Source organism: Peromyscus maniculatus, chromosome 3, assembly GCF_049852395.1.
Source record: "Peromyscus maniculatus bairdii isolate BWxNUB_F1_BW_parent chromosome 3, HU_Pman_BW_mat_3.1, whole genome shotgun sequence".
In the NCBI taxonomy this organism is placed as follows: Eukaryota; Metazoa; Chordata; class Mammalia; order Rodentia; family Cricetidae; genus Peromyscus; species Peromyscus maniculatus.
The window spans coordinates 147,345,708-147,362,232 of NC_134854.1; the positions used below are offsets into that span (position 1 = coordinate 147,345,708).

Sequence of the window (16,525 nt, forward strand, 5' to 3'; positions counted from 1 at the left end):
AAGAAGACAGTAGGGGTTTTGGGGAGACAGTCTTCCACCACTGGTGCCCCTTAGGTACCGAGGTCCTGGACTCTTAGGCTGCGGCTCGCTCCCCAGGGATGAAGGGCTAGTCAGCTTCCTTGTGTGTTGACTCCAGACCCGGAAAGGTCCAGGGCTAAGCCTCTAGCGGGGGCCTTTCATTGGCTTCCTCTGGTCCCGCCCTCACGACCTCTGCCCTCCTGCCGGGCCGTCTGATTGGTCGCTCGTTTCCCGCAGGCGCCTCATTGGCTCTTGTCCTCACCCTCTGCTGCACTGGTCTCCATCTCCCAGCAGAAGGCGCAGCCATGAATCCGTTATTCGGTCCCAATCTCTTCCTCCTACAGCAGGAGCAGCAGGGCTTGGCCGGGCCGCTGGGGGACCCTCTGGGAGGTGACCACTTTGCCGGGGGAGGGGACCTGCCCCCGGCTCCGCTTGCCTCGGCGGGCGCCGCTGCCTACTCGCCTCCCGGGCCTGGTCCTGCGCCCCCTGCAGCCATGGCTCTCCGCAACGACCTGGGCTCCAACATCAACGTACTCAAGACCCTGAACCTCCGGTTTCGCTGCTTCCTAGCCAAGGTGCACGAGCTAGAGCGCCGGAACCGGCTGCTGGAGAAGCAGCTGCAGCAGGCTCTGGAGGAGGGTAAGCAGGGCAGGCGGGGCCTGGCCCGCCGCGACCAGGCGGTACAGACCGGCTTCATCAGCCCGATCCGGCCCCTGGGGCTGCCCCTGAGCTCCCGGCCCGCCGCTGTGTGTCCCCCGTCAGCGCGGGTGCTGGGCTCCCCCGCCCGCTCGCCAGCCGGACCCCTCGCATCCTCTGCGGCCTGCCACTCATCCTCCTCCACCTCCACCTCCACCTCCTTCTCCTCGTCGACCCGCTTCATGCCCGGCACCATCTGGTCCTTCTCACACGCCCGCCGGCTTGGACCGGGACTGGAACCCACGCTTGTGCAAGGGCCTGGCCTGTCGTGGGTACACCCTGACGGGGTGGGCGTTCAGATCGACACCATCACCCCGGAGATCCGCGCACTGTACAACGTGCTGGCCAAAGTGAAGCGGGAGCGGGACGAGTACAAGCGGAGGTAGGGACCTGGAAAGTAGGGACAGGGTTCAAGAGACATGACACCCATAGACACAACCTGGCAGGGAGTTAGTGAGGGGTTCCCAGACCCGAGGATCATGACAACAAGAATAAAGTTCCTGCTGTGCTAGTGAGGAGCTGGGAAGGAACTGGATGCAGGGGCCCCAGAGTCCACAGACAATTCTCAAGTCAGACTCGTGACTAGAAGCATTCTAGAAGAACACTGGGAATTCATACTTTGCGTCTGGCATGTCTCCCCGGCTTATGCAGGCTGCAGTGTTTGCATGACTTCGCTAACTGTGGGGTGGTGTGTGGTGTGGAAGGGAGACGTATCCCCGAGAGCACCGCATCTGTGGTCTAGTTCTCTGGCCGGTCTCAGACCTTGGGGCAGTTTCAGGATATAAACTCCACGCTTGGGGTGAAGGATGTAGTTTTAATTTTGTAGGTAAATTAAGTGGGACTGGAAGGAGGTAGTGAGAAGGGGGCTGTGTCTGCCCAAGGTTTTCTGAAGGCAAGCCCAGGGCTCCGTTTGGTTCCATATGAGAGGCTCGAGGCTCCAGAACCTAAAGGCATTGCTTGGAACAGTCAGGCAAACAGGGAGAGAGAAAGAAAGTGTAGACTATCGTAGGACAGGGAGAAGGGGTGGTAGTTGGTGGGGCTGGTAGGGAGGCCCTTGCAGAAGAATCACCAACCGGGCCATCCGGGATGGAAAAAGAAAAAGCTGGGGGAGTGGGCATCCCCTACAGTTATGGAGTATCTCAGGGCCAGCCCAGGGTGTTCCGAGGATGAAGGTTTGGCTCTCTGAGAGGAACCCCGCCCCCAACAGGTTGGCACAAAAGTTAGGAGGAAGGGATGTCATGTTGGAGTGCCCGCTATTTACCAGGAGGAGTCACTGGTGGCTGGTAACCAGGCGATGATAGGATGGTCACAGGCAGAGTGAGTTCTTTGAAAACTGACCAGACTGTGGTGGAGGGGGAAGCAGATGGCAGCCAGGGAGGCCCAGGCTTGGGTTTCTCAGCTAATGTGACCCTTGTGGGTCTAGCCTGGGCTGCCTGTGCAGGCCAGGGTGGCAGGGATTGCCCTCTGGTTAGCTGTGTGTGGGGACCATCTGGAGGCCCTGGGAACACAGTGCTGGGTCTGGAATGACCTTCAGGGCTTGGTAACCTGTTAGCATCCACCCAGTTACATGTATCAGCAGGCTTTCTGAAGTTCAGTCCTCACACTGGCTTCCATGACTGTGGCCCAAGTTAGAATTGTCTTTGGGCTTTCAGTTGTCCCAGCATCCAGGTACCACCCAGAACTAGGCTGCACCTGCCTCTGCCCCCACAGGGCTTAACACAGGATGGAACACTTGACAGTTCTAGAGTTCTGCCATAATCCTAGGAACAGCTGCTCTTCTCCAGGGCATCTTTTAAAACAGAGAGCATTTGTCCTTGGTACAGCTGTCCAGGGCAGCAAAGAGTTATTCCTTGGGGATTGATTACCTCATCACTCTGCAGCACATTACTGTGCGGTGGCTAGACGTGCAAGGTACGTGACGCCCCACCACCCCAGAGCCCCTGCCTTCCTTCTGGGCTCATAGCAACACTGAGCTCCCCATCTTTAGCCTGGACATGGGGTGCTTGAGTACGAAACTGGGCAGGAGCAAAGCCCCACCCCCAAGCCCTATTTCCAGCTCCTTATCCTGTGTGACCTTTTTCTTGGGGTTCAGTTTTTCCAACATAAGAATGACCCCTGCTTTTTCTCTTCAACTCAGAGATAGGGTTTATTTGCAGGAGATGCTCCTGGTAAATGCAGGATGTACAGACATTGCCCAAATTCTACCCAAGTTATGGTAACTTTGCAAAAAAAAAAAAAAAAAAAAGGTGAGGGTTGATGGAAGTCATACCGCACCCATTGTGTGTCTGGGTGGAGAGCAAATAGAGTCCTCATGAGCATCCAGATGAGTCATTTTCAGACTTTTTATCCTGTATGATCTAGCTCATTAATCATCATCTTGCCTTAACTTTCTCATGTCTTACTTGGATGTATTGAGTTCATTATGAAGTAGGATTTCTGCCCCTTCCTGATGCACCTTGGCCAGGGGTTTGACCTCTTGTCATCCTGTGGTCTTTCTCCAGAGACTCACAGGGTCTAGCACACAGGAGGCCACTTCCCACACTTGCGCGTTGTAGATGAAGAAACCAGGACCCAGCAGAGACGAAGGTCTCGTCTAAGAAAGTGTATAGCTTGAGGCCAGCAGAGTTGTCATTGCTAGGACAAAAGGAGAAGCAGATATGGGGGGTGTGGGGGGACAGGGAAGGGGGTGGAGGGTGAGGGAGGCCAGGAGCTGAGCTGCATGGTCAGCTGCAGGGTGGTGGCTGGGCTGGCCGCCTCTTCCCTCAGCCAACTGGGAGGGGCATCTGGGGAGTTATTATTAGGAGCACTGCAGTGCGGCTGTGAGTGCAGAGACAGGGACGCCAGCCGAGGGGGTGAGGGGCAGGAGAGGAGGGAGGGCCGCAAGGAGCGTTGCCCCCCTGGCTGCAGGGGCCGTCCTCCGCCGCCGCCTCCTTCCCACTGAGCTCATTTTGAGCCTTCTTCGGCTCCCTTGCCCTCCTTTCTGAGGCCAGAAGGATTCCACACAGAGGACAGCCAGAAGTGATGAGCTCATGCACCCAGGCTTTGAGTCCGGCCGCTGGTGCAGCCAGCCTCGGGTTCCGAACCTGCAGGACCAAACAGCAGCCCTCCCCTCCGTCTCTGTGACAGGATGGGGTGCGCCCTTAGCCCTGGCTACTGCCCCTAGGCTCTGCCCCATGGCAGGCGTGTCTTCCAAGCTCCTGGCCATCTCTGGTTTGAACTCTGTTGAGATGCTGTGCTGTTTAGAGGGGCCTTCCTACACTCGGGTTCCCTGTCCCTTGGCTGTGACTCCTTAGCAGTCCCTAGCTTCTGATGGCCACTTCTTTCACGCTGCTGGGAGGGTGGGGGGGCATCACGCCAGCCCTGTGACCTTCTTATGGCTCACTTTAAGGGACTGGGTGGGGAAGGACTTTGCCCCCACAAGGCTGCCGAGCAGCTCTTGATCCAGCCTGTGTCCTGCAGATGCTTTCGCAGGTTTAAATGGTACCCAGGAGGCAGGGCAACAGACTAACAGGCTCTGTTCTGTGCGGGCAGGAGCGGGAGACCGGATCTGTACCACTGAAGGTGGGAGCCTGGGTTGAGGGGGGGACCTGGTGGACTGGTGTGGGCAGGAGGTGGGGGATGAGTCCAGCCAGACAGCTGGCGGAACCGGGCCCACGTGGGGATGGGTACTGCAGAGGGCCAAAGTGGTGGCAGTTGTTCTTAAATATAGTTCCTGGTCCATGGTCCGGAGGTTCTGGGCAGGCAGATGGTGATCTCAGCCCTTGCCAGGAAGTATGGAGCCACCCGACAGCTGCAGCCGCCCACTGGCTGGCTGCCGCATACATTCTTGTCTCCACACATTCCCATCCAGGGAGCCAGACCTGGGGTCTGAGGCCTGGGCCTGAGAGGGAGGGAGGGAGGGCCAGGAGCTGGAGCGGCAGGAGGACTCTAGGCTGTGTTCTCTCCCCCTTCCCAATGTCTGTCAGGTGGGAAGAGGAGTACACGGTGCGGATACAGCTGCAGGAGCGAGTGAATGAGCTCCAGGAGGTGAGGGCGGCCACCCTCCTGCCCCTGCTCCCCTGGGGCACCACTGGGCCCTCCCTGTCCCTCCCATACCTTTTCCCACATTGACATCATGGCCTCATTTCCTCCTGGCTGTAGGAGGCCCAAGAGGCCGATGCCTGCCAAGAGGAGCTAGCCATGAAGGTAGAGCAGCTGAAAGCCGAGCTGGTGGTCTTCAAGGGACTCATGAGTAACGTGAGTTCCGACTTCCCACTTGGCTCTCAGGGACCCTCAGATGGTCTGCGGGCCCCTACCCTTCAGTGTCCTGTCCTTTCGAGCTGTTGCTCTTCGCTGCTATCTTCTAGACAGAGCCACCTCACCATGACTAGAGGTTGTTAAGCTGTTAGTAAGAGCACAGCTCTGCGCTCTCTGGTGGCTCACACCCATGATCCCAGCGCTTGAGAGGTGGAGGCAGAATGGTCAGAAAGATGAGGGGTTCGAGGCCAGCATGAACTACGTTAAAAGAAAAAAGAGAACGTGCGCAGCTCCGGAGCCAGCTGCCTAGGCTCCTTTGTGAGTTCTGCCATGTGCTAGCTGTGTGGCCTTGAGCCTCTTCCTCCCCACCACACCTCCTCTCTGAGGAATGTGGGGAAGGAAAGCCTTCTCAGGCTTGCCTTGAGGAGGATCATGCCCCTGCCTGGCGCTTAGTGCTGGACAGGTGAGACCAGTGTCTATTGTCACTGTCCAGTACTTTCTCCACTCTTTTTTTTTTTCTGAGACAGGGTTTCTCTGTGTTGCCCTGGCTGTCCTGGAACTTGCTCTGTAGGCCAGGCTGGCCTCGAACTCACAGAGATCCGCCTGCCTCTGCCTCCCGAGTGCTGGGATTAAAGGCGTGCACCACCACCTGGCTGTCCACTCTTACCCCAGTCAGTGGCCAGTGGTGTCTTTCATCTCTGGGGTCTTACATTTCAGGAGGATAAAAAACTGTGGTTGGTTCAAGGGAGGCTCTGTTCATCCCAGCCTGGGCCTCCCGGGTCTGTACTGCCTGAGGGACGGGTATCACGAGTGCCCTGTGGAGGTGCACAGTGTGGTAGGGTGGGCCCCTGGGAAAAGGGACATTCATCCAGCAAGGTCAGGGACTTTGTGGAGGAGGTGAGAGTGTGTGCTACTAAGGATGAAGATCTTGCTGGGGCTTTATCTGTCCCCGCTGGGGGGGCTGGGTGTCTCCTCACCCTTCCCTGTGTTCCTGGTACAGAATCTGACAGAGCTGGATACCAAGATCCAGGAAAAGGCCATGAAGGTAGACATGGACATCTGCCGCCGCATCGACATCACAGCCAAGCTGTGTGACTTGGCCCAGCAGCGCAACTGTGAGGATATGATCCAGATGTTCCAGGTGAGAGGCCTGCTGTCCGCAGCTCCCAGGGGCGGGCCAGGTGGAGAAGCTCTGTTGTCATGGCTGGCCTGCATCTCAGGCCCTGCTACCCCTCACCTCTGGGACACAGCTTGGCCCCTGGGGCCCTTGGTGGGACTAGGCTGGGAGGCAGGGACGGCCTCAGGAGAGGGGTCTCAGAAGCCGTCTCTAACTCCGTCTCCCCCTCCCCCCTGTCTGCTTCTCTCCTCTGCCCCTCTCATTTCTTCTCTTGCTTTCTCCATAGAAGAAGCTGGTTAGTGTGACCTCACGCAAGCTTACTGTCCTGGTCCCGTCTCTAAGCACCCCTGCCCCCCCAGTTTTGAACCACTGGGCTCAGCCAGATGTCCTCTTCCTCTGCTTTCCTCGATCCTCCCCGTTTCAGTCTCTTCCCCGTTGGTTTTTCTTCCTTTTCCTTCTCCCATGGCCGTCCAGATCTGGCTGTGACTCCTAGGCCTCTTCTCCTCCTCGAAGCCTCGAACTGTTTTCAGTTGAGTCCTTTCATGAGAAAGCCTTCAAGACTAAACACAGCCCCATCCCTCGGTAGCCATTAAACATCTTTTTTCTTTTTCTAAAGATTGGTTTTGTGTGTATGGTATTTTACCACATGAGTGCCTCGTGCCTGAGGATGCCAGAGAGGCCATTGCATTCCATTGGAACTGGAGTGACGGAGGGCTCTGAGCCGCCACGTGGCTGCTGGGAATTGAACCCGGGTCCTCTGGAAGAGGATCCAGCGCTCTTAACTGCTGAGCCATCTCTCCAGCCCCCATTAAACACATCTCAATGTAGTCACCACAAAACATGTCTCTCCTTATCTTACTGCTCTGTTTTCTGTTTCTCCTTCCTTCTTCGTCCGCAGCCCTGCCCCATATCTGTGTGTGTCTGCCCGTGTCTTAGTGACTCTCCTGTTTCTGTTCTTGTCATGTAATTGTGTCTCTTCTCTGTCTGCCCCTTCCTGCTGGCCCTGCTCCACCCTGCGGCCTCCCTGCCCACCCTCTCCTCATGCACCCGGCCTCGCCTCTGTAGTCTCTACACTTGTCTCCCATTAAGGTCCCGTCCATGGGGGGGCGGAAGCGGGAGCGCAAGGCTGCTGTGGAGGAGGACACCTCCCTGTCGGAGAGTGATGGGCCCCGCCAGCCTGAGGGGGACGAGGAGGAGAGTACAGCCCTCAGCATCAACGAGGAGATGCAGCGCATGCTCAGCCAGCTGTGAGTCCCGAGGATGTCAGGTCCATCCCAGCCGCCCTCAGCAGATGTGCCCCAGTCCCCCGAGGCCGGAGCTCCCATAGTGTCCTGGGCCCGCTCACAGGCCCCGGCGCCCGCCCTTGACACACGGGTTCCCTGTCTCTAGGAGGGAGTATGATTTTGAGGACGACTGTGACAGCCTGACTTGGGAGGAGACTGAGGAGACCTTGCTGCTTTGGGAGGATTTCTCAGGCTATGCCATGGCAGCCACAGAGGCCCAGGGAGAGGTAACCTCCCCTCCTGGCCTCAGGCCCCTCAGGCTCTGCCCCTGTGCCCTGCCACATTGTCTGCCTCCCCTTCTCATGCTCTGTCCCCAGTGTGGCTTTGTCTCCCCCTGGCTCCTCCCCTTCCTGTCTGCGTCCTTCCTCGCCTCTGTCTCCTCTAACCAGACTTTCTCTCTCTTCCCGCCTTGGCCCATGGGATGTCCCTATCCTACCCCTCCCTGGCTGGCTGCCCCGCGCCTGCCTCCCTTTCTCCAGCAGCAGGAGGACAGTCTGGAGAAGGTCATCAAAGACACAGAGTCTCTGTTCAAAACCCGGGAGAAGGAGTACCAGGAGACCATTGACCAGATAGAGGTAAGGGTGTCGGCAGTGGAGGGCAGTTCCCGGGGCTCACAGGCCAGGCTGCAGGTGCGCTGCTGGCCTCCTCACTGTGGGACCCCAAGGCCCTTGACAGCAGTGCGTTCCCCCCACACACAAGTTGCGGTAGCTCTAGTGGGTCCTGGAGACCTCAGGATCTAGAGGCAGATAGATGTGGGTTCAAATCTTGTTCATCACCACCCGGAACAAATCTTTTGTCTTCCTTCTTTTCTGTTTACATGTATGTGTGTATGTATGTATTGGGCAGGGGCAGCATGTAACTGCATGGTATGTGTGTGGAGGTCAGAGTTCAGCTTGTGGGATGAGTTCTCTCCTTCCACCGTGTGGCTCCCAGGGATCGAATGCAGGTTGGGGGCTGTGTTCTCCCTGCCAGCCCTTTATCCTCTCTTTCCTTTCTTAGTTTGGTTTTGGGGGCAAGGGTGAGACAGAGGTTCTCTGTGTAGCCCTGGCTGTCCCAGAACTCACTCTGTAGACCAGGCTGGCCTGGAACTCAGAGATCCGCCTGCCTCTGCCTCCCGAGTGCTGGGATTAAAGGCGTGTGCCACCACCGCCTGACTCCCTTGTTCTTTCTGAGTACTTGCTTTATTATTTATTTATTTACAAGTTCATGTCTTGTAGTCTAGGTCCTCAAACTCCTGGTCCTTCTGCTCCCCACTCCCCATTTGCTAGGATTATGGGCATGAGCTACAACACTTCAGCTTTGCACTGTGTGTTGGTGTGTGTGTGTGTGTTGGTGTGTGCGTGTGTGCACACTTGCATGTGCAGATGTGCATACACGTGTGTAGAGGCCAGAATACAAACCTAGTATTGTTCTTCTTTCTTTTTTTTTTAAATTTTTATTTTTTTCAGAGCTGAGGACTGAACCCAGGGCCTTGCGCTTGCTAGGCAAGCGCTCTACCACTGAGCTGAATCCCCAGCCCCTAGTATTGTTCTTTAGATGTGGTTAACTTTAAAAAAAAATTGAGATGGTCTCTTACTGGTCTGGAAGTTGCTGAGTAGGCTCTGCTGGCTGGCCAGGGAGCTCTAGGCATCCGTCTGTCTGTCTGTGCCTTCTCAGCTTCGGGATTACAGTGTGCACTGCACGGTCTAGCCTTTTTAGTGTGGCTTCTGGGATCCACGCAGGTCTCCATGCTCATCAGGTAGGCGCTCCGCTGAGTGAGGTGTACCCCAGATAGCTCCTCCATTCTTCCTGGTTCTTTGACACCAGCTCTCTGATGCTTTTGTGGGCACACACTTTTTCTCTCTCCTTTTCCTTTCTGTGTCGCCTTTTTTACTTCGTGTGTGTGTGTGTGTGTATGTGTGTGTGTGTGTGTGTGTGTGTGTGTGTGTGTGTCTGCGTGAGCGCCCCTGGAGGCCAGAAGAGGGCATCAGATTCCCCAGAGCTGGAGTTCACAGCTAACTGTGAGCCCATGACATGGGTGCTGGAAAACAAATTTAGGTCCTCTGCAAGAGCAGGAGTGCTCTAAGCTCCCATACAGGGTCTTTCTGTGTAGCCCAGGCTGGCCTCAAACCAGAAGCAGTCCTCCTACCTCAGCCTCCAGAGTGCTGGAGTTACAGATGTTCACTGCCACGCTAAGCTCGGGCCTGCCTCTTTATTGTCAAATGGAGATTGCGAATCTCTCCCCTCAGGCCAGGTTATTAGGACGATCAGATAGAGCCAGACACGTGGCACCGGGGACAGAATCTGGCAGGTTGACATGCCATAGCGTGTCCTGTTTATTACCAGGAACAGCCTAAGCGCTGTAGCACTCAGAGGGACTCCTGCCCTCTTGGCTCAGCCCTTGAGCTCCTGGAGGAGAGAGTCTCCCTTTTCATTTTTGAGCCTGGGGGAGTCCTTTATAAATGGTGATAGGGGCTGGAGAGATGGCTCAGAGGTTAAGAACAATGGCTGTTCTTCCAGTGGTCCTGAGTTCAATTCCCAGCACCCACATGGTGGCTAAAAACCATCTGTAATGAGATCTGGTTCCCTCTTTGGGCCTGCAGGGACACATGCAAACAGAACACTGTATACATAATAAATAAATAAATCTTTAAAAAAAAATAAAATAAATGGTGATAGAGCTGGGGTTCGACCCGTCCTGCTGAGCCGCAGGCAGTTTTGTAGGGAGGAGGTCACTGTGGGGGAGGGGTGGGTGGGTGGGGCGGGCTGTGTGAGGACTGTGTCTTGGACTTGGATGTGTGAATGACGCAGGAGACTTGTGTGTCCAGCCTCCCTGCAAGCCCTGAGGTGTGTTCCCAGGCCTGTAGGGACTGCCCCGGTTTGCATTTTGAGAATGAACTTTGGAAGTTATTTCCCTGTGTTCTCAGTGTCCCGGCACACGTCCAGTGGTCACACTATCGCAAGAAAGACCAGGGTTTTTGTTCCTAACCCCGGGAAACGCTGAGTCTCAGAGGCCCAGCCAGTGTTCTGTCACCAGCTGAGGTTTGTCTGGGGACAAGGGACCTTCTCCCATCTCCTGTACACCCCTCTTACTACCCCTTCCCTCCCTGGGTTGTGCCCACCTTGGGATGGTGGATTTAAGGCTCAGTTTCTTCATGCCGTCAACCAGGTAGGGGTCTTAGCACAGCGGTTAGGGCTGCCGCTCTTCTGTGGTTCATCCCTCGGACCACAAATGCCTGTTGTAAACATGATCTGGTGAGACAGAAAAGAGCATCCTGGGTGGTGACTGCGGCTCAGTTGGTAGAGTGCCTGCCTACCATGCATGAAGTCCTGAGTTCATCTCAGCACCACGTGAAACTGGGTGTGGTGGTGTGAGCCTGTAGTCCTAGCACTTGGGAGGTAGAGGCAGGAGGATCAGAGGTCCATGGTCATCATCCTCAGCTACATAACAAGTTTGAGGCCAAGCTGAGCTACATAATCCTTGTCTTACAAAAATACTCTGAGCCGGGCTGTGGTGGCACATGCCTTTAATCCCAGCACTTAGGAGGCAGAGCCAGTCATATCTCTGTGAGTTCGAGGCCAGCCTGGGCTACAGAGTGAGATCCAGGACAGGCACCAAAACTACACAGAGAAACCCCGTCTTTAAAAAAATATATTCTGAAGGGGAAACATGGTTTTGAAGTTGTTTTCTAAGTTGTGTGACCTCTGTCCTCTCCTAGGAGAATGGCTTGAGGAGGAAGGTGAAGGAAGTTCCCTTGGTGGACTTGGTGGCAGCGTTGCTCCTGGGGTCTTCCTGGGGCATCTGAAATGCCTTTGTCTTTGGGACCCTTGATCTCAGTGTCACTGAGGTAGAGCGGCCCCATTGCTAGATGGGAAAGCTGACGGTGGGTGGGAGCTTCTTCCACGGCCCCTCCATCTCTCCATCTACCTCTACTGTGCTGATCTCCCACGCTGAGTCTGGAATTGGGGTGACTTGTTGAAGACGTCCTCTAGAATGTGCACCTTCCCCTTCAGTGTGTAAATTAGGGTGATGGACAGACAGACAGACAGACATGCAGAGACCGCTGTTGGCTGTGCTGCTTTTGCTTTGAGACACCATTTTTGCTTCACTTCTGTCTCCTAGAATAGTAGGTTCTAGCCTTGTCCCCTGTAATCTTCCTGAGGAAGAGCACAGGTGCGTGTGCGTGCGTGCGTGCGTGCGTGCGTGCGTGCGTGCGTGCGTTGACCTGGAGTATCATATTTTTCTCACTGGGAGCACAGATTGCTGGGGAACAAGCTTGCCTTTCAAGCCATCTCCACCGTGGCTTACAAGCCAGCTGTCCAGCAGATGACCCAGAATGCCGGTGTCCTGGCTCTCCCCTTTGTCTGCTGCTGTGGCCCATTTCCTCCTTCTGTCTGCCCATTCCCACCCGCTGCCCAGGTCACATTTGTTTCGGGTGGCTTCCCCCCTGCTTAGTCACACGCTTCCCAGCCCCTCTTCTGCCTTCTCTTTGCTCTCAGGCAGCCAAGCAAATCACCCCACAGCAGCTTGGCTCTCCCCTTCTGGCCCCTGGCCTTTGTACCCCAAACAAAGAGAGGCAGCAGATTGTCCCTGGCCTAGATACGTTTCCGCCTCAGCCCACTTTTTCTCTCTGCCTGGAGTCAGCTCTGGAGGGAGACTTCTTGACGCAGGGACCCTGTTTCTTCCGTACGAACCTTCTGAAATGAGGGTGTATCTTGTAATCAGTCAGTATGGACGTCTCTATGTGTGGGGGAATGGGTGATGAGTGGGAAAATGAAGCGGAGTGAAACGCTAATAAATAGCAAGCCAGGATTCCTCCCTTACAGTGAGTCTTTGGGCTACTTCACAGTGAACTAGCTCCAGCTGAGGGAGGGCTGCCGGCTGCAGGATGAAGAGATGAGCAGGACTCTGCCTGCCCTTAAAGGATCTGAGCTCAGGAGTCAGTGAGGAAAGCCAGTGTATCACACAGAGGACCAGGGTGAGCTGAGCCAGAGAAACCAGGCAGGAGCAAAGCATCCCGTAGGCCGCTATTTCTGTTTATGCTGCGGAGTCCCTCTGCCCTGTCCACACCAACACTGCCCTCCTTGTTACCCTCTGTTTTTCTCTTGGGGAGTTGTAGGAATTGAAGCCAGGACCCACTCTAGCAGGTTCTCTCACAGAGGTACATCTGCTGACTGTTTTGTTTGTTTCTGTTTTTGGAGACAGTCTCTCATGTAGTTCCAGCTGGCCTCAAACTTGCCATAGACCAGGCCGAGCCTCAGCTTCTGATCCTGCTGCCTCCACCTCCCTAGTGGATTGCAGACACATGTCACCAGGACCAGTTTAACGTGGTGCTGGGGATCGAACCTATGGTTTTGTTGCATGCTAGGCAAGCCTACGACCAGCTGAGCTATATTGCCTGTCCACACCTTTAAACACTTTTTAAAAATTTAAATTTGGGCTGGACAGTGGTGGCGCACGCCTTTGATCCCAGCACTAGGGAGGCAGAGGCAGGTGGATCTCTGTGAGTTCAAGGCCAGCCTGGGCTACAGAGTGAGTTCCAGGACAGGCACCAAAGCTACACAGAGAAAAAAAAAACAAAACAAAAAATTCAAAGTTTATTATTATTATTAGAGTGTGTGTCCACATGCTATGGCGCATGTGTGGAGGTCAGAGAACAATTTGGACTTGGTTCAAGCTTCTACCATATGGGTCCCTGGTATCAAATTTGGATTGCCAGGCATGTGCAGCAGGTGCCTTATCCGCCGAGCCATCTGGCTAGTCCTGTTCTATCCCCCCTCTTACCCCCCCCCCCCCCAGGCAGGGTTTCTCTGTGTAACAGCTCTGGCTGTCCTGGAACTTGCTCTGTAACCAGGCTGGCCTCGAACTCACAGAGATCCGCCTGTCTCTGCCTCCTCTGCTGGGTCTAAAGGTGTGTGCCACCGTGCCTGGCTTCCTTCTGCTTTTTGAGACCAGGTTTTACCATTTAGGTTTTAGGTTTACATCCAGCTGCCCTTGAAATCAAATCCCCCTGCCTTGGCTCCTGGTTGTTGGAATTATAGGTGTGCTGCTCACTAGACTGTGCTCTTATTGGTCTCTTACCAAGAACTCAGGCATCGAACTGATTCTGGGGGCGGAGGAGAGTGTAGAGATTCCCAGGAAAAGGCCGAGTGTGGAGCACTGTCCTGAGCACCCTTGCCTAGCCAGAGTGAGGGCCTGGAGTGAGGTTGTCGCTAACTGGGTCCTCCCCCATATCTAGGGAACCAGGCAGCTGTGGGCTACTTGATGTTTTCTCATGTTTGGTTTCTTTTGAAGTCCAAGCTTTTAGCTATGGCTGCCTGGCCTCCAGGGGCCAGCTGGTGCTCTAATCCACTGTCTGCCCTGGGCTTGCTAACCTCCTCATCCTGCCCTGCCCTATTTTACTGCAGCTGGAACTGGCCACGGCCAAGAACGACATGAACCGACATCTGCATGAGTATATGGAGATGTGCAGCATGAAGCGGGGCCTGGACGTGCAGATGGAGACCTGCCGCCGGCTCATCACACAGTCAGGGGACCGGTAAGGACCCGCCCCCATTGGGCCCATGTCCCCTGCCCAGGAAAGAAGGGTGGGATAGAGCCTTGGTGACCTGTGGGCAGTGACCAGATCACATCTTCAAGTGGAGCTGTCCTTGGGAGTCACCTGTAGGTGTGGCCCATAACTTCCTCTCGCTGCCCTGGCCGGCAGATGCAGCCTACTAGTGCCCCAACTGTCTAAGAGCCGAAACCTGGCCAGGAACGAAGAGATGCAGGTTTACGTCCAAAGTCAGAGATCATGATTTATGTATTTGACCCTGTGTAAGAGTAAATTTGGGGTTGGGGAAAAAAGCTCAGTGGTAGAGTCCTTGTCTAGCCTGTGTGAGGCCCTGTATGTACACACACACACACACACACACACACACACACACACACACACACACACACACACACACACACGAGACAGAGACAGAGAGAGAGAGAGAGAGACAGACAGACAGACAGACAGACAGAGAGACAGAGAAAACTTAAAAAAAAACCTGGGGTCTGGAGAGATGGCTCATTGGTTAAGAGCACTCACTGGCTGCTCTTCCAGAGGACCTGGGTTCAATTCCCAGCATCCACATGGCAGCTCACACCTGTCTGTGACTCTAATTCCAGGGCTTCTGACAGGCATACATGCAGGCATACATGCAGGCAAACACCAATTAACACAAAATAAAAATAAATTATATTTAAAAAAATCTGTGGGCTGGAGAGATGGCTCAGAGGTTAAGAGCACTGGCTGTTCTTCCAGAGGTCCTGAGTTCAATTCCCAGCAACCACATGGTGGCTCACAACCATCTAGAATGATATCTGGTGCCCTCTTCTGATCTGAAGGGATATGTGCAAGCAGAAGCAGAACATTGTATACATAATAAATAAATCTTTAAAAAAAAAAAAAAATCTGTAGGCTAGCATAGTGGTACATGTCTGCCATCCCAGACTTGGGAGGCTGTGGCAGAAAGATTGTCATGAGTTTGAGGCTGTCCTGGACTACAATAGCAAAACCGTGTCTCAAACAAAATAAAACAAACAGCAACAACAGCAGATAAAATCTTAAGGCACCACAGTGAGGCAGGTGTGGTAGTGCACATCTGTCACCCAGGTGCCTAGGAACCACATGTACTAGGCCAGGCTCACTTCTGTATAGAGTTCCAGGCCAGCCAGGAATGCATACTGAGACCTTGCCTCAAAACAAAAAACCCAGCCCACGCCACTAAATACATTAAGCTGGGCATAATGTGCATGCTTACTGGGTTTAATGGCCTTTGTTTATCATCCCAGCTACTTTGGAGGCAAGAGGATTGAGGTCAACCTTGGCAACACAGTGAGCGTCCCCACCCCCACACCCCATTACGGCTGGACAAGCTGGGCCCTAGTATTAGTACTTGTGGGCCCAAGGAACACCTCCATGCTGTGACTTGAGACTTTCTGATCTCTCTCAAAGCCTCCAAAATAAGAGGGAAACTGTTCCCCATCGAGGTGAATAGGGACGAGACTTCCCACCCCACTTCCCTGCCTGGCACCCAGCTGCATCCCAAAAGATAAGGCCATAGAAGGCGAGCATGCAAGCCTCCTTAGGCTTCCTGCTTGCCCAAGGTGACATCTGGTGTTTTTTCCTAGAAAGTCTCCTGCTTTCACTGCGGTCCCGCCTAGCGACCCGCCGCCACCGCCAAGTGAAACTGAGGACTCCGATCGGGATGTCTCATCTGATAGCTCCATGAGATAGGGCCTGGCTGGCTCCCTCGAGCTCCCTGAGGCGGGGCTGTGGGTCTGCAGAGGACTGTCTTGTGCCACTGCATGAAGCCTGGCCCCGGGGCTGTGTGCTCCTTCCCTGGGCTGCCTCCTCCCCAGGGTTCCAGGGGTGTCTGGAGCTAGGCTGGGCCCCACCCTTCCTGGACAACTCCCGTCACATCGGGGCACTCCTGCCTTCTTCACATGTGGCTATTTGCTACTTCTCCTCCATCTTTGAAATGCTGCCAGAACACTTGTGATCCCCCTTCTCCATTCTGGGAGGAATGTGACTATGGGACCTGCCTGTTCTCCTCGGCTGTCTTGGATTTTTGGACTGGTGCTAACTGGCCCAGGCACTGCTGGGAAGCAGATTCATCTGGGAGTCCCTGAGGGTTTGCACATCATGTACATTTGGAGAGTTTATTTCCTAGTGAGGTCTCGGAGGGAGGCCAGGCCCCTGGCATTCTGTCCTGTGTCCACGTGCTCACAGCTGCCCACCTGCCTATTACCCAGTGAGCGTGGCTCTGTAGTTTTCCCTTTGGGAAGTCCACACAGAGAACTGGGCCTGGGCTGAGGGTAGAGTCCTGAGGGGAGCCGCTGGAGGTTAGCTGATGCCTGCACATGGGTGTGGGTGTGTGCTCAGGGTCTGTTTTTCCAGAGTTCAGCTGAGGGAGTTGTCTATCATTCACAAAACCAACAGGTTAAGATGTCTCTGACCTTGGAAAGTAGGGGACAAAGTCAGAGGTCTCTGGAATCTTTAACAGTAATGAAGAGTATTTATTGAGCATCTTCGTGTCACTGTCTTAAGCACTTTCTGATGTACTTTTAATGTTGGCTTTCTGAGACACGGCTTCTCTAACAGCTCAGGCTGGCTTTGAACTCAGAGATCCTGTCTCTGCCACCCACACTGGGATTGGGCATCCA

At 54.7% G+C, this 16,525-nt stretch overlaps 1 protein-coding gene across 4 annotated transcripts; it reads left to right on the forward strand.

The window, feature by feature from the left end:
- Nucleotides 1-252: 252 nt before the first annotated feature.
- On the forward strand, nt 253-16,388 carry Iffo1 (intermediate filament family orphan 1). Of its 4 annotated transcripts, XM_006992094.4 has the most exons (10): nt 277-1,096; nt 4,680-4,740; nt 4,855-4,950; nt 5,951-6,091; nt 6,354-6,362; nt 7,133-7,314; nt 7,457-7,577; nt 7,830-7,925; nt 13,738-13,868; nt 15,491-16,388. In XM_006992094.4, exons 1-10 carry the CDS (start codon nt 324-326, stop codon nt 15,594-15,596), a joined length of 1,716 nt encoding a protein of 571 aa, XP_006992156.1. In that variant the 5' UTR covers nt 277-323; the 3' UTR covers nt 15,597-16,388. The 4 variants fall into 4 exon arrangements, with proteins under 4 accessions (XP_006992153.1, XP_006992156.1, XP_076424114.1 ...); XM_006992091.4 differs by lacking the exon at nt 6,354-6,362 and having other exon boundaries at nt 253-1,096; nt 7,157-7,314; XM_076567999.1 differs by lacking the exon at nt 6,354-6,362 and having other exon boundaries at nt 7,157-7,314; nt 15,495-16,388.
- The last annotated feature ends 137 nt before the right edge of the window (nt 16,389-16,525 follow it).

What these genes read in the sequence shown, in the direction of transcription:
- Iffo1 (XM_006992094.4), top strand. Translation starts at nt 324, where the DNA reads ATGAATCCGTTATTCGGTCCCAATCTCTTCCTCCTACAGCAGGAGCAG. An exon ending in TCAAGGGACTCATGAGTAAC is followed by an intron (nt 4,951 to 5,950) that starts GTGAGTTCCGAC and finishes TTCCTGGTACAG; the next exon opens with AATCTGACAGAGCTGGATAC. An exon ending in ATCACACAGTCAGGGGACCG is followed by an intron (nt 13,869 to 15,490) that starts GTAAGGACCCGC and finishes GTTTTTTCCTAG; the next exon opens with AAAGTCTCCTGCTTTCACTG.